The sequence below is a fragment of the Gymnodraco acuticeps genome, unplaced genomic scaffold (genome assembly GCF_902827175.1).
Source record: "Gymnodraco acuticeps unplaced genomic scaffold, fGymAcu1.1, whole genome shotgun sequence".
NCBI classification, from domain to species: Eukaryota; Metazoa; Chordata; class Actinopteri; order Perciformes; family Bathydraconidae; genus Gymnodraco; species Gymnodraco acuticeps.
In genome coordinates, this window is record NW_022990391.1 from 24868 (window position 1) to 48520 (window position 23653).

Genomic DNA, 23653 nt, shown 5'->3' on the forward strand with positions numbered 1-23653 from the left:
TTGCTCTTTAAGTACCATTTTAAATGAGTATTTTTACACTGTAGTATTGCTACTTTTATTCTTCCAGCTCTGCTGCAGTGATAATGACCAGTTCAAGTGTCATGTCTCTGCAGGCTGATGTTTTACATCATGTTCTACAGCTAAAGCATTACAGCATGCTTTGGAACATAGTCAGTAGCAATTAAAATGGATTAATACCATATGTGATTTGTGTTACTCATGGAAGAGCGGTCGATTCCAAGCCTATGCAGTCAACATTTGTATAAATGTGTGTGTGTTGATAAAAAAAGGAGCTCAGTATTATAACTGTACCACTAGGATTAAGATGATCTCTGCAGAACCACAAGAATGGCACAAGGTGACCAGGACATTGCAATCAAGTGAAAAATCAACAGTTTCATTTGTTAAAACTATCAACTTGTCAATAATAATAATTCCCCAGGCCATTCCCAAACATACACACAGCTCTCATGGACATATTGATGCACTGCTTTTTTCTTGCTTTGCATATTTTTACTTTTCATCTTAAGATATTGATGGTATTTATGTCTTTCTCATATCCATTTGAAGGTGCTGCTAACCCAACTGTAGCCCGACGCAACATGACGCTGCCAGGAGAGAACGGCCAGAACCTGGTGGAGTGGAGGTTCAGGAAGGAGCAGACCCGGGGGAAAGTCATCGTGTTCGGGAGGAAGCTCAGGGTGAGTGCTCTCCAGAAACAGAAGAACAGAACAACTCATGTCAAACTCTGCCGTCATCTCTAGTGGCCCATTTTCATTACCAATCACAAGTAGTGTTACTATTAGACGTGCCTTGTAGAATTCCCTATGTATGATTGGCTTAGCACCATTTTTTATTTGTGGACCTGTGCACTGCTTTACGGCATGAAACCAGGTCGTATACAATAATCAACATAAACCTTACGCATTCCAGAAACATATACAACTATTAGTGCTGGGGGGAAACGATTATTTTGAAAACGATTAATCGGGCGATTATTTGATCGATTAGTCGACTAATCTAACGATTATTTTTCTGTTGTTCAATTCATAAAAAACGTAATGTAAAAAAAACGTAATGTAAAAAAAAACGTTTTCACGATACTGTGTCTCAGGGGATCTTAATATTTAAGAACCTATTAATGTGTTATACCAGATTAACGGAAATAATCTCAGCTAACTGACGATACAAACCATTTTTACCAAAACAAAACACAAGTCTCATAAGAAGCATCTAAATGACCCCTGAGCGAAAAATGCTAACGGACATTGGCACAGAACTCAAGATAAAAGTACCCTTATTACTTATCGTAGCTGCACATACAATATATCCGATTAAAGCTGAGACTCCACAGATTATGTAGGTATATAGTATCATCACTGAGTGATCCGGACTCGCGACAGGGGAAGCAAATACAGTCATCACAACACGTACCTTCACAGAGCTTCTAGGGAGATCGTCTCACCACCGTAGCTGTCAATCTGATCAAAAGACGTGTTCAATGGCATTAAAATGAGAAAAAACGCGGCTGAATCGGTTAATCCATAGGTTTTTAACGTCTATGTATAAAAAAATGATTGAATTTATAATCCATAATTCCGTTTTATGTAAAAATCGGAGAGCAAATGCTAGCTGCTAATGGTAGTCACCACAGCTAGCTGCTGCTTCTGCTAGGCTATGCAGCAGTCTCAGTGAGATATAAATATATAATATCTTTGCGTTTTGGACTAACTTTAAAATATTCCCATGCTTTTGAAGACCTAGGGCGAGATGTTTTCATTTGGGGGCTTCGTGCGCAATCCTGTGAGGAGGAGGTGGTAGCCGTTTTCAGTCTCCATTGTGTTTGAAGTGCGATTGCGAACTGCTTGTTGCTTTGGGTGACCCACGTGTGTGTAGCGACGCGTCGACGCGGAAATATGTCGTTGACGATATTTCGAAGTCGACGCGTCGACGCGTCGCTACAGCACTAACAACTATACAAAAACAGTATTTAAAAAAAAATGTAATTCAAAGAATGTACAACTTTCTTGCCAACATAAACATTTACCATAAATAATAATACGCCTATATGGCTGCTACAGTACATGTCTTTACTGAGAGTAGGGTTAGACTGCATGTTGTTCAATTCATCAATAGTATTCGACTCAATTCATGTGGTCCAACGGATAGGGACTAGTTTAATTTAATCATATATATTTACAATAAATATATGATCAGCACATATTGACACACATTCACTCTTAAAAAAATGCTATATATGTTGTTGTTATGAGCTGTTAGGAGAAGGCAGGGACAGTGATGTGCCTGCAGTGTTGAATATTACCGCTTCAGAGTTTGATCTACACAGTGGAGCCATTCATGTATGACAGCATGTGTGCTGCCCTGATGGTAATGGGGCGGTCATTGTTAAGCTAGCAATAAGGACTTGCAGGTAGATGTGTTTTTGTAAATGGGTGTGCAGTATGTACACAGTATAATTCAGCTAGACACTTGTGACAGTGAAGATCTGTGTTAAAGTGACAGTGGAGCTGTCCTGCTGCAGCACCATGATGCCAGAGTGAGGCGTTAATGACGGTGGGGGGGCTGTGAGGCTGGATGAACACACTGAAACGTTGACTTTAATTAAATGAATTATGTCAACAAATGTCAACTGTTTTGGGTTAGTTGAAAGCAATAACTCTAAGTTGAACCTAATATTTTTTATTTAAACACAACATTATTGCTTTCAACTAACCTATGTGAAATTTGCTGACATAATATTTTAATTAAAGTCAACGTTTCAGTTTTTTCAGTGCAGCAGTGAACTTCATTCCAGCCTTTCTGCTAAATGCTATCATGCTGCTTTGTGTGCTAATCCCAGTAAGGAATGTGCATTGAACACAAGATGTGAGTGAATGGAAAACTGAATGTTTTAGCATCTCGGTAGAGGAAATAATGAAAACACCTAGTGTCTGTCAGACACAGCACCATGTCTGTGAGATGACCTGAATGTATGTAGGTCACTTGGTAATAGGATGTTTTGTATCTGTATTGCATGTTTTCCTAGGTTTATCAACACACTAAAGAACTGTACTAATGCTCAGGGTCTGTCAGCTATCCCAAACCCCCCACACAAGTACTTTAGTTATTAAATCCCATTCAGTTTGGGTTATTCTGCACAAAGGATGACAGCCATTAGAGATTCCTGTTTGGCATTGCAGTAAAAGCCTCAGTTTGCCTCCAATTATTATGAACATGACAGGCCATGCCAATCTGCAAAATGATGTATTCCTCTTGATATGATGTGGCTCTCCTCTCTGGTCTCCCATCCAGCTGGCTACTAGCCACCGTCCAAATACCCTCTTCTCTCCCCTTTACTCACCTGCTGCATTCAACTGCTCCTAATTTACAAACGAATGCGTGGCTATATAAAAAAAGAGAAAATGAGTCTTGAGCGTTTTCCAGCAAGCCTCTCCCCTTAATGAAGCCGGTCTGTAAAACTGTTGATTGGCTAATTCTAAGTACTTCCCTGGCTTCAAGGATCCAGAAGGTTGTTAGCTCCGACCCGAGCTATCTGTCTTGGTAAATGGTAGTTTGAACAAACAGCACGTCATTTAGAAAGCGATAAAGAGCGGCAGGCTGCCTCAGTGTTTTATGGGTGTTGGATCACAAGTTTGTTTGAATTCACTGCCTGAGGCACCTTATGTGGATTCAAACAGCCTGTTATTAACACTAATGTAACAGCTTTTTGATTCTTTATCTGTTTGAGTAGCCAGGTGGCTCATCCTAAATTATTATTGATGCTATATTTATTATGTCTTAGAATTTTAAAAAAACAGACGGATTAAGATTTGGGACAATATATAAATGATGTATGTGTTTCTGTGCAGATGGTCGTGACATCTGATGGTTCATTCCTTTAGTTTGAAGTTCTTAGTCTTCAACAAAAACATTCAACAAAATACATTTTAATCTTATGGGTATTCTTTCATGAACCGAGCATTTCCATGCTATCCAAAGGATCAACTTTATCAATGATGAGCTTTTCCTCTGGCGCCACATGTAGTATAATCAGCTACAGATACTAAGCATTCATGTTTCCACTCATCATAGATGTATACAGTATGGAGAGTGTCTTTATGCAGTGGTTGTTTGTTTGTGTCCCCCTGCAGGTGAATGGTAGGAACCTGCTGTCAGTGGATTACGACCGTTCGCTGCGAACAGAGAAAATATATGATGACCACAGGAAGTTCCTGCTGAAGATCATCTATGACACACAAGGCCATCCCACACTGTGGGTTCCCAGCAGCAAGCTGCTGTCAGTCAACCTCACATACTCCAGGTGAGTGCTTCTATATACCAGTATGTGTTATGTTAGGGTTGTAATTGGAAAGGGTAGGCCAGTGGCATTGGGCTCTAAAGGCAAGTCCAACCATTTCTCAGTTTAAAGGGATAGTCTCAGTATTTCTGCTGTACACACAACATTTCACATTTTTGCTCAAAGAAAAGAGAAAAATAAGAAAATCCTCTTAGATGGAGTAGATTATGTCGGAGCATGTAGGTTAATATGAAACAAACAAACTAGTTAATGTCTTTCTCAATGGCAGCTGAATCTGGACACTGGCGTTTCTTATGGAATCTGCCCTGAACTTCTACTTTCACAAAGCTCTGACGTAGTTTTCGTTGACACTTTCAGAATGGTCCTATTGGATGGTGGTGATTTACTGGAATGCCTTATATTGAAACTGGTTTCTATGTTGTCTACCCTGAGAAGGCAAAGTAACATAGAAACACTATGATCCAGCTCTTATGTATGGAAAACAGTGCAAATGATGTGATAGCGACACCTCATGTTCACAATATGAACTGCATTTTAATGTAGCTACATAGAGCTCATGGGTCATACTGTATAAACGATAGCCGTTGGATAAAGGTTTGAAATCCCCTGTGCAGCTGATCATGATGCATTCAAGACAAGGTTCTACATACAAAGCTTAAATATATCTCATCCTGTATGGACCAGAGGCCCGTACTATGTAGCCGGATCTTCGCTTAGCCGGCTAACTTCAAGGAAAACTCTGGGTTTCCGGTCCTACGACGCTGGTTCTCTTTTTAGCGGGCTAGATCTCCATGGTAACTTATGCTGAATGGCTAGCCTGGTACGGAGCAGGTTAGGTTCCAGGATGAGAGCTCAACTCAGTGAAAGCACTGCCTGCTGACCAATCAGAGCTCAGTGTGCAGAGTTTAAAGCGATCAAGTCATATTACAGGAGAAAGGAAATACAGAAAAACTGCCGTTGCAGGAAAGACGGCCGGCAAAAATCACTGACTGTGTGAACGTGAACATTAATAGAATATCACCTCCATCTTCAGAGCAATCTGACTATTATAACATTAGCATTAAGAAAGCTTACTTAAATATCTGCCACAACATAAGTAACCGGATCAAAGTAACATTATGTACAGCACTGTGAGTGCAGACTTCGATGTGTCCCATTATCATTCATATCACTTCATATCACATCATAATGCATCACATATCTCCTTATCTGAGTCAGCTGAGCCGTATCTGGCCGTGCAACACTCACAGTGTCACATACTGTATGCAGAAGTATTATTTTAAGCAACACATTAAGTTGACGAAACACTCGAGACAAATGTAATTAAAGTCAGATGGTGTCTTAGACGGGGCAGTGATATCATAAACCTGTTAATGTACGCATTCAAACACTTGTTCTGTTACCAGCTGTATTCACCTTGCAGGTGCAGCTCTGTGGCTTTGATCCTGGATAAAGTGTTTAAGTCATGGATGTTTAAAGTTTAACTTCTTCATATTTGACTAATATTATAGTTCACTTTTCATTCAGGAAGTATGACGCTGCACTGTCAGTACCCATGTTTGTGATTGGTCGAATGCTCCAGATACCACCCCTTTCATGTGAACGCGCACCTAACTAGATAGGACACGGCTGGCTTGAGTTAACGAGTTGATAGCCAGCGTCGTAGGACAGTTTAGCGAGAGCGCGTTTGTTTTGGATTAGGCCAACCGGCTAACTCAAACATATCCAGGTTAGGTTGATCCAGCTTCGTAGTACAGGCCTCTGATATTAACCTGTGTGTGTGTGTGTGTGTGTGTGTGTGTGTGTGTGTGTGTGTGTGTGTGTGTGTGTGTGTGTGTGTGTGTGTGTGTGTGTGGTGTGTGTGTGTGTGTGCAGTACGGGGCAGGTGACTGGCCTCCAGAGGGGTCCCACCACAGAGAAGTGGGAGTATGACAGCCAGGGACGAATCATTTCCCGAGTGTTCGCTGACGGGAAGATTTGGAGCTACACCTACTTGGATAAGGTAAAAACCATATACACACATAACTGCACTGTAATACAGAAGTATAAGTCACATGCACATACAAATCACTAACTAAAGTACAAACAATATACAACTCAAATCATTTAGTTCGACAGACTTTTACCCCACTGGATGTGTTCATGTGTTATTGTTGCATCACCATGGTGTGACCATGGTGGAGATCGAGACAAAAAGTATTTTGAGCTACTTGCTGATTCCAACACACATTTCTGTTGCTTATAATGCAGGATTATTAGGGAGAAAATCGGTGCTCCTGTATAATCACCTGAATCTAAGAAGCATTTCTCTGAGCTTATTTGAACATGGAGCAGGTCCTCTTAACAGAGTCATCATGTTTCTACTATAACTCACAACAGACAAACCAAACTCTGCCTCTACAGAGAGCCTTTCACAGTTTGATGTCACCTAAAGGCCACCATAGTTTCCAATACACACCTAACGCCCCGACCTGAGTCCTGTTGCTTCTACAGTATGTCATGGTAAGGGTGTCCTCTGAGAGAGTAAAACACTTGATTTGAAGTCTTGGTTCTTTTTCTTTCACAGTGACAGTTCTAAAAACATTGCAGGGCCATATTCAATAATACATAAAACAGGAGCAAGTGACAAAGGGAAGAGGACTGGAATAAAGAGAAATGAAAAAGAGAGAAGCAGACAAAACACAGGAAGAAGAAACAGATAAAGGAGAGGGATCGTTCCCTCCTGGAGAATAACTGAGCCATATTCTATGACTCCATGTGTCACTCTGCACACTCTCGCCTTCTCTTGTACTTGTTTTTCATTTGCTTCCTTCCTCCATCAGTCACTTTCTTTCCTTGCTGGAAATACTCACTGTAAGTCACTTTGGAGAACAGCGCCAAAAAGCAGAATTCATCATGACCAACATCATAACTGCAATGCATCTATATGGAGGCAAACATACTATAATGTATGATGAACACATGAGCACAGTGAGGGGGAACGTATGCGCATGTGTTTCCCCGATACTACTGTAGTCGTGCAGTCACATACTACTCAATGTCTTTGTTGTCTCAAGAAACAACGGGTATAACAAACAACACAATACAGAGGTAAAGACATACAGTATGTAAGGCCAACTCAACAAGTGTGTCCTCTTTGTGTTGGAAGAAGTACTCAGATCCTTGAAATATTAGGGTCTTAAAATACTCCTTTATCATTAAAAGTCCTGATTTCAAAATTGTTCTCAAGTAAAAGTACAAAAGTACACTCGTCATGCAGAATGGATCTTCTCACAGTTCTATTATTATTATGGTTATTATTTCATCCGATTTTTATACATGTAAGAGCATGAAGTAAAAGTAGTCGTTGTGCAGATTGGTCCATTTCAGAATAATATGAGTCCAACTCCGGGGACTTCGGGCCGGGGACTTCGGGCCGGGGACTTCGGGCCGGGGACTTCGGGCCGGGGACTTCGGGTGGCAGTATATGCTGTGAAGTGGTTTGCGGCCTGCCAGTAAACCCAAAGCAGAAGAAGAAGAAGTGACGTCAGCGGCTTCATTTGCCTAATCCTTCCCCAGGGACTTATTCCGGTGTGAACGCGATCTGTACTTAGTGCCCTGGGGTACTAAGTGCTGGCACTAAGTACGGCAAAGTACTTGGTGTGAAAGCGGCTATAGATCATGAAAGTGTTCTCAAAGCTGGTAAAGGTGCAGCTAGTTTGAATGACTTTGTATACTGCAGGGTAGCTGGTGGATTTACTCCAGGTGGAACTAAAGTCTGATTCAACACTTGATTAGATTTCACATCATTCATCCACATCTGTGAAGTAACTAAAGGTATTAAATACATGTAGTGGAGTAAAAGTACACCATGTACCTCTGAACTGTAGTGGAGTAGAAGTACGAAGTAGCAACAATATTTAAATAATCAAGTAAGTACAGTACAAATCTAAATCTACTTACTGTAATTACTTTACACCACTGAACCTATGTTTGTACTTATTTATACCATGTTTTATATCTGTAATTGTATCATAGTAGTATCAACGTATCCCTTCTTAGTTATGACAATTGTAATTAGAATAAATCATTCAACCTAAACTAAATTAAATATTTAGATTTATTTATTTTCCATCTAATGTTGTTGGACAGTCAGTCAGATAACTAGAGTAGAAATATAAATATATATTTTGCATCATCGCTGTGTTGAGTGTAGAGTTTGAAACAAGTTTGCAAAAATGCTCAGTATTACTTCCCCCAGAGGAGGGGAAGGAGATTTTAGAGTCAATTTAAGTTGTTTATTTTAATTTGACTACTTTCTACCTGTGTCTACGTCATCTGGTAAGACCGATTCATTCATGGAGTATAAATGTAATCAAAGGAGTTTGAAGGAGAAAAGGGAAATATAAGAGAAGAAACAAACAAACGTAGAGACCTCTGTGAGCGCACCGGCCCGACGCACACCAACGGACAGAAAGGAGCAAATTGGAGATTAGATCTGCATCCTTCTCGCGCTTCAGAATTATTGTCGACCACTGACAGTGCAGGAGGGTCCTGCTGGGATGGCTTTGCATTTTGTTTTGAACACACTGGAGAAAATTGATGTTACTTAATACTAGAAAATAGTCCAGTCTGTTCATCCTGCAGAGTTCTGCATGCTAAGCCTCAGGCCCCGATGCCAGAGCAGCTCAGAAATCAGCCAAGGGACAAATGAAGGAGCAGGGCAGTGGGTCGTTATAGAGGTCCAGCAAACATTCTGTGTCATGTTGAGTGTGTGCTGCCAAGTCTGCTTATCATAGGGAATGTTTGCCTTTTTTCCTGGAGGTTGGCTGAAAATGTACAGCCTCTTTTCAAAATCATTTCATAACTGTCCTTGCTGTCTTGTGCTTTTGATTGTGCTGTGCAATAACATCTCCACCTGTGGTCCAGTTCTACAAACTGCACAAACGCACAATCACCCGGACCACACTCTGGCAGACAGAGCAACACATGAATACAATACAGTTCATAATTATGATTGAATAACATCTATGCTCTTAACATCCCGATAGCAATGAATATATGAAGTGCTTTGACAGAAAATAAATTAAATGTCATCTGTGGAAGCCGTGGTACAGTAAAAAGCACGACCAATCATCTGAGCCGACCCGGCTAAAGTAACTGGATGGCCTACCTGCCTGTCAGCCTGCCATCTGTGCACAAACTTATCTCGTGCCCTCATTGGTCATGTGCGCGTTCCTGTGTGTTGGAGGAGGGGCTCTGTGAGGAAGTCTGAAGGAAGGGGCAGATGTTTTTCGGCTGCGTACTTTCAAATTCTAGCGCACTCGAGATGGTTTCTCCATTCTTACCTACCCTACCTAACACTAGCTGGGTAAATATGACGCTCTTTGTATCAAAACAAAACTTACCTTCTTATATATCGACTTTGTCCACTTCGATCAACTTTGGCCCAATCCCAAACAGCCCCCTACACCCTACACCCTACCCCCTACCCCTCCGTTATGGCGGAGGGTCCGCCATATTAAGTGCTGTTCCAAAGCAACGAGTGTGGAGCGGTGTGGAGGGGGAGTGGGCTATCAAGCCCTCAAACAGCGAGTCTGCATCGGTGCTGACTTGAGACCGGTCTCTACCTGACCGGAGTCACGCTGTGTGTGTCCGTCAGGAAACACGCTGTTTACAAGTAGTTCCAGCAAACATCCACTGATAAACTGCATGTTAACAACCTCATGATAACCTCATATGTTTTTAACTTAGGATCATACCTGTGTTTAGTCTAGAAAAAGGTAAATGTGTGCATTTTATTATAAAGTTGTCTATATTTACTGACTGTTGCAAAAACTAAGAAGATTATAAACATCAGGTTTAAAACTAAAAGAGCTTTACAAAAAAGTGACACAATGAAAGATGTTTGGAGTTTTATTTGAGTTATTCATTTACATTTTTTGTCAAAGAGAAGCTGATTTGAAACCGTTGTTACATACAGTTACGGCATTTCCTGTTTCTGCCGGAGAGAGGAGAGGCCGTCCCAAAGCTTGCTGCTGTATTTATACCCTTAACCCTTAATGGAGGGAACTTCATTCAGCTGCGAGTGTGGCTACAGACGAGTTCACTCCGTCACGGAGGGGTAGGGTCGAGGGGGTGATTTGGGATTGGGCCTTAGTTTCCTCCGGCTTCAATTTCCATCCCTCTCGTTCGTTCTCTCGACAGTGGCCGTTCCTCAATCTCGAGGATGCTGGCTTGGTAGTCGCGTACTTCCAAGTCACTTCCTTCAGAAACGAAGCAAGTATGCTTCAAAGCCACGGCTTCGGAAAACGAAGAAAAATGTAACAGACTAACAAGTGTGCCACTCTCTCTAACGGTTTCAACATAAACTGTACCGAAAATAAATACCTCACGATGTCTATCTAATTATGAACTTGCTTTACTTTCATGGAACACATTTTTGGTGATAACAAATGTAACAAAGTAACATATTTACCAACACATGTTCTACGCCACTACATACTTACATTTCAATGTGTGCTGCGTCGGTTCAGCCATTCTCCGCAAGGGTTTGTGAAATTGGTCCGTGCGCAAAGCATTGAGGGGATTTTAAGGACGCGAAGTCTACCCATGTGCAGCCTCGAAATTTCCCCCAAACCAAGAACGCGGCCTAGGTGGAATTCCAAGTATGCTGGACATTGGAACGGTCCTGCTGCGCCACTTGATAACGTAGCATCCTTGAAATATTGGCTTGGAAGCCAGTTTCCTCGAGATTGAGAAACGGCCAGTATGTCTGGTCAGACATCAATCTGTTCCACGTAACGCGCCCCCTAGAGGCCTGGAGCATTGTGTGTTTTGGGCTTTGCATATCGTTTTTGTATTTGCAGCGTTTTTCTGTTGTGTTTGTTTTCGGGGTTTGTGTGTTGTATTTAGTTTGCATCATTTCTGTAAATGCAGCGTTTAATTTGTTTTCAGAGTTTGTTTGTTTTTCATTTCATTATTTGCAGCTGTTTCCTGCTTATGTATGCGTTGTTGCCCATTGTTCCGCGTTTGCACCTGCCGGCCACCGTATGTTTCATATAGAAAATGTAGTTAGAGTTTACAAATGCTGTTTTTAAACTTAATGTTCACATGATGAAAGCATAATATAAACCATAAAGAAAATGTATTCAGGACATCCCATAATATATCTATCTTTATTTCTAAATGTATTCTAACACTGTAATACTGCTGGTAATCTCTACTTTTTGGAATGTAACAGCAATCTGATTACTTGTTTTTTAAATGTAATAGTAATCTAATTCAGATACCATTTTTTGTATCCTGATTAAGTAATATCGTTACATGTAATACTTTACTCCCCAAGCCTGGCTATGGATGGATCTGGATGTTCTAGAACACACACATGCACAGACTCCTCATAAGCCTCAGCTAGCTGCTGTTAGCTAGCTGCTCATTTCCCCTCAGAGCTGCAATCAAAACACTACTTGAAATGCAAAGCAGCTGTCTCACTCTCATGCAGGTGGGATTTTGCAAAAGGTCCAGTGGGGCACACAACCCCGGCAGATGGCACAGAAATATCAAGATATTCCTCTAATAGAAGCTGTAAAAATATGTACTACCAAATAGTGTATTTATGATGTGGACTGGTGTGGACGTCCCAGTGTCTGTGCAGGTGACACCCTTTCAAAACTTTCTGTGGATATGTGTCACAGGTGTAAGTTGTCTCATTGTGCTCTTCTCTCTCTGTTGGGCTGCTCTGACATTGTGTTCCCCCCCCCCCCTCTCTCTCTCTCTGACAGTCCATGGTGTTGCTGCTGCACAGCCAGCACCAGTACATCTTTGACTTTGACTCCGGGGACCGTCTGTCCGCGGTAACCATGCCTAGCGTGGCTCGACACACCATGCAGACCCTCCGATCCATAGGGTACTACAGGAACATCTACAACCCCCCAGAGAGCAACGCCTCTGTGACTGTGGACTACTCTGAAGATGGACAGGTGTGTGTAATAAAATCTGCAATATTTTAAAATCCTATCATTTTTTGTCTTCATCTTTTATATTTCATTACTTCTGCTGATGGCTGGTGGTTATGAGGTTTTTCTGTGATGAGTATTATATGTTATGGAACTAAAACTGAAGTGCTGTTCCCTCTCTCTCCAGCTCCTCCGAATTGCCCATCTAGGCACGGGCCGCCGTATACTGTACAAATATCGCAGACAGGTACGTGCTTTCCGTGCTTTTTCAATTTACTAACGTATTTGTATGTTGACCCATGCATACAGTAGGTCATCAAAATAAAAAATTCTCAACAACGTAAACGAAAACTATTTATTATTTGATTTGATTTAATTTGTGTTTTTTTTTCAGCTAATGTTCTTGAACAGGACAGTCCAATAAATAAAGAGGAAATGGAAAGCATGATCTATTTTTGCATCATCACTGTGTTTAGTGTGAAAGTGGTGTCAGGGTGAGGGTGGTGCTGAGGCACTGGGCCTGAGCAGCTGCACAGCTTCAGTACACCACTCAGGTTGAAGTTGATGGCACTCATTGAAGTGAACTGAGAGTGGAGCAGATATCCTCCAATGTCCATTATTGTAAACACATCCTGCTGTGTTTCCTGTGTCATCAGAACAAGCTGGCAGAGATCCTCTATGACTCCACTCGGGTCAGTTTCACGTATGATGAGACAGCTGGTGTTCTTAAGACCGTCAACCTGCAGAGCGAAGGCTTCATCTGCTCCATCAGGTACCGGCAGATCGGCCCTCTGGTCGACCGGCAAATCTTCCGCTTCAGCGAGGACGGCATGGTGAACGCTCGCTTCGACTACACGTACGACAACAGCTTCAGAGTGACCAGCATGCAGGCTGTGATCAACGAGACGCCGCTGCCCATCGACCTGTACCAGTTTGATGATATATCTGGGAAGGTGGAGCAGTTTGGGAAGTTTGGAGTCATCTATTATGATATCAATCAGGTAAGACTGGAGTGCCTGCAATGAATTAAATGGCCTTACATTTCTTCTTTATGAATAAAATGTTGTCTATAAATCCTGATAAGGTGGGTCAGTTGTTAAGAGGTGATGCTTTGATGATTCAATAATTGATTAGACATGTGGGATGGACATTGGCCTGCAGGTGAAACTCATCATGTGACTGTTTCAGCTTCCTCTGGTATTGAGAGCAACTCATTGGTGGAGATCATCAGAACATCACATCCTTTTTTATATTACAAATGTTATGACATAATGATGTATTTGACAGCATTATGTTATGCAAATTACACGTTAAATGCATCCCTCAGGAACAGTGACCAATAAATGTACATATCAATTGTATTCATATTGTTTACGATGCAAACGAGATCTGTTAGAGAACTCAATAAATCACAATAAGCACAAGTTAATGTTTGTTTTGGAATGCAAACACTGAACCATGAGAAGACAACTAGACAGAGAGTAATGTGGACTTTCATTCAATTAGATACAATCAAATATATTCAGTTGAAATGTTTATTTTATTGCACCTACTTGTAATTAGGAGCAGGATGTCTCCCAGGTAGTGGAGGTGTTTAGATATCAGGTTTACTCTCTATACTTACTACCACAGATAACAAATACCTCTCAAAATACATCTCCTACTCACTGAGAGTTATCAAATAAATGTTAAATAACCTTTTAATGAAATGACAGGAGTGAGTCTGCCTGATGAACAGCTTGAATTCAATAAATACATCTGGTTGTCAGAGTCTTCTACAAAGCAGGAGAGGAACATCTCCCTGAACGGAGCTTGTTTGGCTGTACATGTCCGTGTCCTGTCTGCTCCGTCAGCTTCCTGTCAGCGTAGGAACTGAAAGCTTGTTTTCTGTCTTCCTGCTCCTCAGATCATCTCCACAGCAGTGATGACATACACCAAACACTTCGACCAGCACGGCCGCATCAAGGAGATCCAGTATGAGATCTTCAGGTCTCTGATGTACTGGATCACCATTCAGTACGACAACATGGGCCGAGTCACCAAGCGGGAGATCAAGATTGGACCATTTGCCAACACAACCAAATATGGATACGAGTATGACGTTGATGGACAGCTACAGACGGTCTCCCTCAACGAGAAGATGATGTGGAGGTAGGATCAGACGATTAAACTGAAATAGAAGATATCATTTGAAGATGCCAAATGTAATAATATAATTGTCTGACCTTCCAGATATAATTATGACCTGAATGGGAACCTGCATTTGCTGAACCCGGGCAACAGTGGTCGTCTGACCCCGCTACGCTACGACCTGAGGGACAGAATCACCCGTCTGGGAGATGTTCAGTACCGGATGGATGAAGACGGCTTCCTGAGGCAGAGAGGAGCTGAGATATTTGAATACAACTCCAAAGGTCAGATTCATTGTTTGGTGGTCCAACATAGCAGCATAAAGGCCCAGTCAAACCAGAACCTGACAGCCAAGTTCAACCAAAAATAGCTGAGGGGAGGAGAAACAGACAGAAATAAGCAGCCAATGACAGGCTTACCAAAGGCATAGTCTAAAGATGTGTGTCGGACTGCTAGCATGCTAAGTGAGTCAGTGGAAAGGCTTGGGAGCTAGGTCGGTAATAAGACCACAATTTCTCAGTTTATTCTTCTCTTAAAACATTCGCTCTCTGTGGAGCAGTTTATTCTCGGATGGATTGTAGTCTATCATTTTGTGCTTTCTAAAGTCTAAAAACTTGACACAAAGTCCCACTTGACTTTACTTGGCATGTGATTTGGTAATTCCAATTAAATTACTACACTTATCTGCATAATTTCTTGTTGAATGATATCATCAAAGAGCCTTAACCCTAGTTCTTTTAGTTGTTTTTTGGGGGGGGGGGGGGTATTCAACATTTAAAGGTCCCATGTCATGGCCATTTCCACTGATAATAATTCCATTGTTGAGGTCTACTAAAATAGATTTATACCGTGCAATTTTCCAAACTCACATTGGTTTCTCATACAGCATCTCTGTAAAGTATGTGTATTCACCGGTATTCACTCTGTCCTAAACGGCTTGTTCGAGCTCCTGCCCCCCCTCCCTGTGAGCCCAGTGTGCTCCGATTGGTCAGCTCGGCCACTCTGTTCTGATTAGTCAACCACCAGAGTGGCTCCGCCCATGTCTAACACAGTGTTTTTTTGGCTCTGAGCGGTTCAAACGGGATCGAAAGATACGTTTTCTCTCTCTATTGACTTCAATACATAATTTTTCCGAAATAAGGTCCCATGGACCAGAAGTAGATGGGTGTGACTTCGCCACTCTATCGAAGTCAATGGAGAGACAAAACGTATCTTTCGATCCCGTTTGAATTGTGCCATGAATTACACATGATGTTTGTCAATCTTAACAAATCATTTCCATGTAAAAAAAGTCACAGTTTGTCGTAAAACTGTTGAAATGAAAAATACGCAACTAGAAAGACTACAAATCCCAGAGTCGCGTAAGAGATGTCATAACTGATGTTACAATTGTTTTCCTCCGCTAAATATAAGAGATAGCTAAGATCAGCTAAGATAAGATAACTTTAACAAGATGCCTGTGTGCTTAGTACCAGGTTGTTATCATACCAGCAATGGGTCTTGCTCGTTCTTTTGCTTCCCGCCTGATGAAAGGACCAGGAGTGGCTGGATTAAGTTAGCTACCTAGCTAGTAGCTAGCACGTTAGTTAGCATTACCGTCTTAGCCTTGTCATTTTTATTAGCCTTAATATGAAGTAACATTAAGTAACCCAAAATGTTAAACAGTAAGAGTAGTAGGCTAGTCGTATTTCGTGAACCCTTTGAAGAGTACTGTCACACCGGTGTGATCATTCTATAATACACCATTTAAGCCCGGGGGAGAAATGCTAACGCTACATTAGCATCGGCGATCGCCGATCTTTTCTACTTCATGCTATCTGCACAAATGGTTGACATTCAATATTAAAAAGATCAGGCAGTTCAGAGAGAATCAAAGGAAGGCAGCAGGCAGCTTTGCATGACATTCTTCTGGACGTGTTTCATTGTGGTTGTTACGTTCCCTTCTAAATCTAGGGGGTACAAAGGGAAGTAACAACACACAAGGATGACCAAGCACGACAAAAAAGGAGAGAAAACCGATCTCTGAGTAACGAACAAGTCGTTTAATGAACACGACAGGAACACGGGCTCACCAGCCCACTTGCACAGAATAATACAGCATAAATATATCACGGAGCTCCCCTCCTATCAATCGGCAAGACACAGGTCTGCACACATGCAGCCATGGGAGGAAAAAAGGAGACCCCACTGCAGTCTTCCTCCGGTCCTATATGGAGGCCCTGATTTGGAATTAGGAGCACCTGGGGAGAGGCTGCACCTGGGGACAATCAGGCTGCACCTGGGGAGCCAGAGGGAGAGAGAGAAAAACACACACGACCACACAAACACTGCGGCACGTAACACTTCCCCCCCATAAAACCAAACAAGTGTTTGGTCACAGTTACCAACAACACTCATTACCTAGTTCACAAGCATACTATTGAATGCTTGGAAGCTGCCACCTGCTGCTTCCAAGCCACACACTCCGCCACTAAATGACCAGGGTCAAGACAAGAGAAACACAATCTCTTAGTGTCGGGACCTGGGAGAGAAACAGAATGAGCACGTGTAACACGTCTGTTACGAGCCCTACAGTGAGGATAATTGCCCTGAGGATAGACTTTATCCCCGGCTATATCATTACCCATTATGACATCCACACCGTCGACAGGAAATTTGGGGAGCACAGCAACTGGAAAGAAACCAGTAGCCAGTTCAGACTGGACATGGACATTGTGAAGATGTGCGGGCACAGAACCCATTTCAATACCTCTCACCACCATATCCGCATCACAGGCAGACTCAGCACTCAGGGGCAGGGCACCGGCAAGGATGAATGACTGTGAGCCACCACTGTCTCGCAACACCGTGACCTGCCGCTGGTCCTCCACCTTTCCTGACAGAGAGACAAAGGCAGTAGAGATGAACGGTTTCAAACACTCATCAGGCCCTTTGTTAACAGTCCACTAGGACACACTGTTGTAACCAAACCCACCCCTTCTGGGCGCTTGCCATCCGCTGTCTGCTTTCTCTTCCAAGCTGCACAGTCTGCTATCATATGACCTGGGTCAAGACAAAAATAACAAGCTCTGTTTATCCTGGGACCTAACAATGGAACACTGGCACCGGGAACGTAATTGTCAGGATCTCTACGATAAGTGTCCCGCTGAAAAAAAACGCTCTTGTGTATCAGCGCAAACTCGTCTGCCAGAGTGGCAGCCTGCTGAAGGGTAGTCACTTTCTGCTCATTCAAATAGACTACCGTACGCTCCGGTACACAGTTTTTAAACTCCTCTAACATCATCAGCTCACACACACTGAAGCAATGTCATCCGCTTTACACGCTCTACACCACCTGTCAAAGAGGACTTTCTTCTCCCTCGCGAAGTCCACGTACGTTTGGCCAGAAGTTTTCTTCAGGCCGCGAAAACGCTGCCTGTAGGCCTCAGGCACAAGCTCATATGCCCTGAGAACAGCACCTTTCACATTGTCATACTCCAAACTATCCTCGACAGAAAGAGAAGAGCAAGCCTCTTGAGCCTTGCCGACTAGCTTGCACTGTAAAAGAATAGCCCACACATCTTCTGGCCAGTGCAGGGCAGCAGCAATGTGCTCAAATGCACCAAAATAGACTTCCACCTCTGATTCACGAAACACAGGGACCAAAGAAATATGCCTGCTCACGTCAAAGGAGGCAGCAGGAGCAGAAGGTGTAACTGAAGAATCACCCACCACAGCTGCTTGGAGCTCTAGCTAATGCATCCGGACAGCAGTGTCTGCCTCCAACTTCCTGATTTCCAGCTCCTGCTTCCTGATCTCCAGCTCCCTCCTGAGCTGAAAATCCCTATCACACTCCTCCCTCTCACACTGGAGACGAGCCATACGCACTTTTACCCTGGCATCTAATTTAGACCCCGTAGGTGAAGATCCTGCCGAGAACGAGCCAAACTGAGGTGTGGTGAAAAGTTTTGCCTGTTCCGTAGCACTCTGAATACCAGGAGTAACACCAATGCGGCCTCCACCATGAGATACTGCTGCTACAGCCCCGGCCACCGTGCCAGGAGATTCCACTAAAGTAGGCCGACTCAAAAACCCCCTGTTCAACTAGTCCAGTTAGCAAAGTAGCCTTGAGTTCACTTTTAACAAGAGCAGAGGAGACAGAAACGTGATAATGGTCAGCAACTAACCGCAAATCAACCTTCCTACAGCAGTCTAGCTGACCCACAGTAGGACTGGCCACAAACTGCTCCAAAACAAAAGCCATCCTTAGCAACGGCTACTTACAAATATATATATTTATTTTTTATTATTATTATTATTATTTTATTTTTTTACAAACTTCCCCAGATCCTGCCTACCAAACTTACCTAACTATCTTCTGGGGCGTGCCGGGCTCGAGGCGACTTTAAAGGCAAACATCAGCGGCCGAAACCCTAAATCGCCTGCCCCCAACAGGGAATAAATCCCCACCCAGGATTACCCCGAAAATAAAAAAGGCAAAATAAAAAATGAGTGCCTGAAGGAAGGACTGATTCAGCCCAGCTAGACACTCCCCTGTCTAAACTGAGGAAGTCAATGCTACCAAACACAATATCAACACTAAACCACAAACAAATACTCACTATTTTTCTGAAAGATTGGACGAGCCGCCATGTCACGTTCCCTTCTAAATCTAGGGGGTACAAAGGGAAGTAACAACACACAAGGATGACCAAGCACGACAAAAAGGAGAGAAAACCGATCTCTGAGTAACGAACAAGTCGTTTAATGAACACGACAGGAACACGGGCTCACCAGCCAACTTGCACAGAATAATACAGCATCGATATATCACGGAGCTCCCCTCCTATTAATCGGCAAGACACAGGTCTGCACACATGCAGCCATGGGAGGAAAAAAGGAGACCCCACTGCAGTCTTCCTCCGGTCCTATATGGAGGCCCTGATTTGGAATTAGGAGCGCACCTGGGGACAATCAGGCTGCACCTGGGGAGTCAGAGGGAGAGAGAGAAACACACACACACGACCACACAAACACTGCGGCACGTAACAGTGGTGATAGTGAGGGTAGTCAATCCTTTTGTTGACAAGACAGTAGTGACGGCCATCTTGGTGACGTGTGATAGTGAGGGTAGTCAATCCTTTTGTTGACAAGACAGTAGTGACGGCCATCTTGGTGACGTGTGTTAGTGAGGGTAGTCAATCCTTTTGTTGACAAGACAGTAGTGACGGCCATCTTGGTGACGTGTGATAGTGAGGGTAGTCAATCCTTTTGTTGACAAGACAGTAGTGACGGCCATCTTGGTGACGTGTGTTAGTGAGGGTAGTCAATCCTTTTGTTGACAAGACAGTAGTGACGGCCATCTTGGTGACGTGTGTTAGTGGTGATAGTGAGGGTAGTCAATCCTTTTGTTGACAAGACAGTAGTGACGGCCATCTTGGTGACGTGTGATAGTGAGGGTAGTCAATCCTTTTATTGACAAGACAGTAGTGACGGCCATCTTGGTGACGTGTGTTAGTGGTGATAGTGAGGGTAGTCAATCCTTTTGTTGACAAGACAGTAGTGACGGCCATCTTGGTGACGTGTGTTGTTGGTGACATATGCAAGACCAGAGATGTAGTTCATTGAGCGTTTCACACAAACAAATGTGTTACTTCACAGTTTTACGACACATTTTAATTCTTTTGACTTGCAAAATTATCTTTTAAATTAACAAACATCATATGTGTAATTCATGGCACAATTTAAACAGGATCAAAAGATAATCTTTCTCTCTTCATTGACTTCAATACATAATTTTTCCGAAATAAGGTCCCATGGAGCTCCCCCGGAAGGTGAGGGACTTCGCCACTTTATATGCTTGGCTGGCAGAGGGTATATAGCTCTGGGCGTGGCTACTGGGTATCCAGACGTCACGATGCCCAGGAAGAACATGAGAAATCTCCAACGAGGCGTTCTGCGGCAGCATAGACAGGTCTTTTCTGTGTTAGAGTTTTGCTCCCTACAGGGTGTACTTTGAGAGTTTTTGACTCTGCAGACCGTTTACATGCAGAAAAACCTTCATAACACACAAGGGGACGGGTAATAACTGGAAAAGCATGACATGGGACCTTTAAGTCAAATGTAACAATGTATAAATCAAATTAATACCACCAATTGGGGTTTCAGTATTCAATGTATAAATCCTACATATAGTATGTTTCAACAGAAACATCTAAGCATCTTTTTGTATCATCTGTCATTCAGGGCTCCTAGTTCGTGTGTACAGTAAAGCGGCCAGCTGGACCATCCAGTACCGGTACGATGGTCTTGGTCGGCGAGTGGCGTCCAGAAACAGTCTGGGCCAACACCTTCAGTTCTTCTACGCTGACCTGAACTACCCCACCAGGATCACCCACGTCTACAACCACTCCAGCTCCGAGATCACATCCTTTTACTACGATCTGCAGGTAGCTTCTCAAAAAACATTCGGAAAATGCGGATATGATACGAAACACACTGAGTTGGCACAAATTAGACAAGTATAGTGACATTTTGTGATGTCAGTCAGTATATAAAAAGAGTCTAACTTTACTCATTAAGACTAGAGTAATGTACTAATCTCATAGGTAAATAAATTGAGGATAGTGTAAAAGAGTTGTCTAACAATGAGGAAAGTGTTTGCACACAAGAGCATACAATTATAATTTGTTTGCAAAATATTAATAAAAGGTGTATATGTATAATACGTTATGTATTGCTGTACAGGGCCATGTGTTTGCCATGGAGATCAGCAGTGGAGAGGAGTTCTACATTGCCTGTGATAACACTGGGACCCCGCTGGCTGTCTTCAGCAGCAATGGACTATTGCTTAAACAGGTATGTGTGTACCTTTTTTCCTTGCAAATAATGAAATGTCCTGAGCTTACATTGTGTGTCTGTTCAAATTCAATGTTTGCAATGGTTGGTCTCCATATCACGTGCTGAATGTGTGTTTGTGTGTAGGTGCAGTACACGGCGTATGGGGAGGTGTACTTTGATTCCAACCCAGACTTTGTGCTGGTGATTGGTTTCCACGGAGGTCTGTATGATCCTCTCACACGGCTGCTGCACTTCGGAGACAGAGACTACGACATCCCTGCTGGAAGGTGCGCACTCACTTCCTCTCCACACATGCACAGTTCTCCTCCAGCAGGATGCTCTGCAGCTTTGTTATCTTCACCTCTGACCAGAGTGTTTTTTCTGAAGGTGGACCACTCCTGACATCAGCACATGGACACGTGTTGGTAAAGACCCCCAGCCCTTCAACCTCTACATGTTCAGAGGCAACAACCCCATCAGCAAGATTCACCAGGTCAAAGAGTATGTCACAGGTAACCAGAAAACATTGATTTTACAGTACAAAAATACCAAAGAGGTAGATAGAACTGTTTTCTATCAGAAGAAGTAGAGCTATCCTGCCCCTTACATTCAAGGTGGCTAGTACTATACTTAACATAAATACAACAACTTAACTAACATATTTGTATTGAGCTAGCTGATTTTAAATCATAAAGAAATCCCAACAATAATCTGGTTTTGCTTGGAGTGGATGTCGCTAGAACACATTTAATAGAACTATATTTGTATGTTGTATTTTATCAGCCTCAAGTGGGGGTTTTATGAATGATTTCAAATCAATTATATCAAACAGAATAGTGATGCAAACTAATAATCAATCAGGTCTCCCTGTTTCTTTCCACCATAGTTTGGTAGTAATAGGTGAAGATTGGTAGTAGTGCTTTATTTATTCACTCTAAGAAAGAAAAATGTTCTTAAAGTGAACAGTATGGTGCCAAAAAGGAAAAGTAACCTTACTCTGGAGATCTGAATTGATCAAGTACTTCAGTTGGGTCAGATCTTTTTTGAATTGTATTAATTTGAAGCTGCGAAATGACAGATTATGGTAACATGCTGCAACAAGGATTTAAAAAAAGGAACACCAGTCAAAATTGCAAGGAGGTATAATAAAAATAATAAGCAGGCATCTTTATTATTACGGTTTGTTAACATGCCTTGTAATTTTTCTTCTTTGATTGTTCACATCACTTTCTTCTCTTGTAGATGTCAATATCTGGTTGGTTACGTTTGGATTCCATCTCCACAACGCAATCCCAGGGTACCCCATTCCTAAATTTGACCTGACGCAGCCGTCACTGGAGATGAAGAAGAGCCAGCTGTGGGACGACCTGCCTGTGAGTATGAGTCCTGTGACAGAAAGATGGAAGGAGTCTCAGTCCCTTCTGTGTGACGAGTGACGGCAGAACATATAAATGGTCAGGATAGGGAGAGACAAAGGAGGCTGAAAAAGAACAGGAAAACACAAACTGACTGACAGCATTATTTAATGAACTCGACTAATTAGTTCAGTGTGGGCCTTTGGGGAAATCAGAAGCTACACATACAGTACACACACAGACAAAAAGACACTTTACACACTGTGTGTTTGCAGGAAACAAATCCTTTTGAGATCAAACAGTTATTTTATCCTCATATATATAGTCTCCCCTTATTTTGTGAGTCTGTTCATTTATCACCTTGTCAACTGGTACTCTGTACCTATATCTGTCTTATTTCCGTGAGCAAATGCACTAGTCATACAGCAACTGATCACTATCAATAGATTCAGCCAGACATCACATTTACCCCCCCTGACTCGGGGAGGGAGAACTAAACAGTAATACAAATACTGTATATCACATTATGTAACATACACCTGCAGAGAATCTGATTCAAACTCTTAGTTGTCTTTAGTTATATAGCTAGAGAATACACAGCGCCTCGGTTCTCTCCTCAGTGTATCGCTGCTCCTGACTGCCCACAGGATATCAGTCTGTTATCAGGGCACAAGAAAACCAAATGATATGGACTACTTTAACCAAAATAACGTACGCCTATCGTCATGTTGTCAGAGCTGCTGACCTCCCCTAAATGAATGACATGAAGACAAGCTGCACATTCAGTCTCGATGCAAGAAAGCTTGCTTTAGGACAGTGTTTCTCAAACTTTGTCATACCAAGGACCACTTAACCAATTAAAAAACACTCGCGGACCACCTAACTCCACAAATATCCAAAAACACATCGTTTTTCTAGAACAGATTACAAATCACCTGAAAATGGTACAAACAGGTGGCAACATGTGTGACGAAGGTGTTGCGCTGGGCTATATCATGCAATTGAAAGGGAAACTTAAGCTCGCTCCATTGCGGAGATATTCCCGCGAGAGTGCGGAAAACTTAAATAGATTAATTTATTTCAAATGTGAAATT

At 42.5% G+C, this 23653-nt stretch overlaps 1 protein-coding gene across 1 annotated transcript in view; it reads left to right on the top strand.

Annotated features, from left to right (window-relative positions):
- Positions 1-23653, top strand: part of tenm3 (teneurin transmembrane protein 3) — a gene marked incomplete at its 5' end in the record, with an annotated part of 51002 nt that overhangs the window by 24736 nt on the left and 2613 nt on the right. Inside the window, 13 exons of the mRNA XM_034224475.1 lie at positions 571-701; positions 4152-4321; positions 6194-6320; positions 12082-12279; positions 12443-12502; positions 12912-13256; positions 14162-14406; positions 14488-14669; positions 20611-20813; positions 21112-21222; positions 21349-21491; positions 21592-21716; positions 22447-22577. Of these exons, the coding sequence (XP_034080366.1) occupies positions 571-701; positions 4152-4321; positions 6194-6320; positions 12082-12279; positions 12443-12502; positions 12912-13256; positions 14162-14406; positions 14488-14669; positions 20611-20813; positions 21112-21222; positions 21349-21491; positions 21592-21716; positions 22447-22577 (2171 nt within the window). The remainder of the gene's footprint in view (positions 1-570; positions 702-4151; positions 4322-6193; positions 6321-12081; positions 12280-12442; positions 12503-12911; positions 13257-14161; positions 14407-14487; positions 14670-20610; positions 20814-21111; positions 21223-21348; positions 21492-21591; positions 21717-22446; positions 22578-23653) is intronic.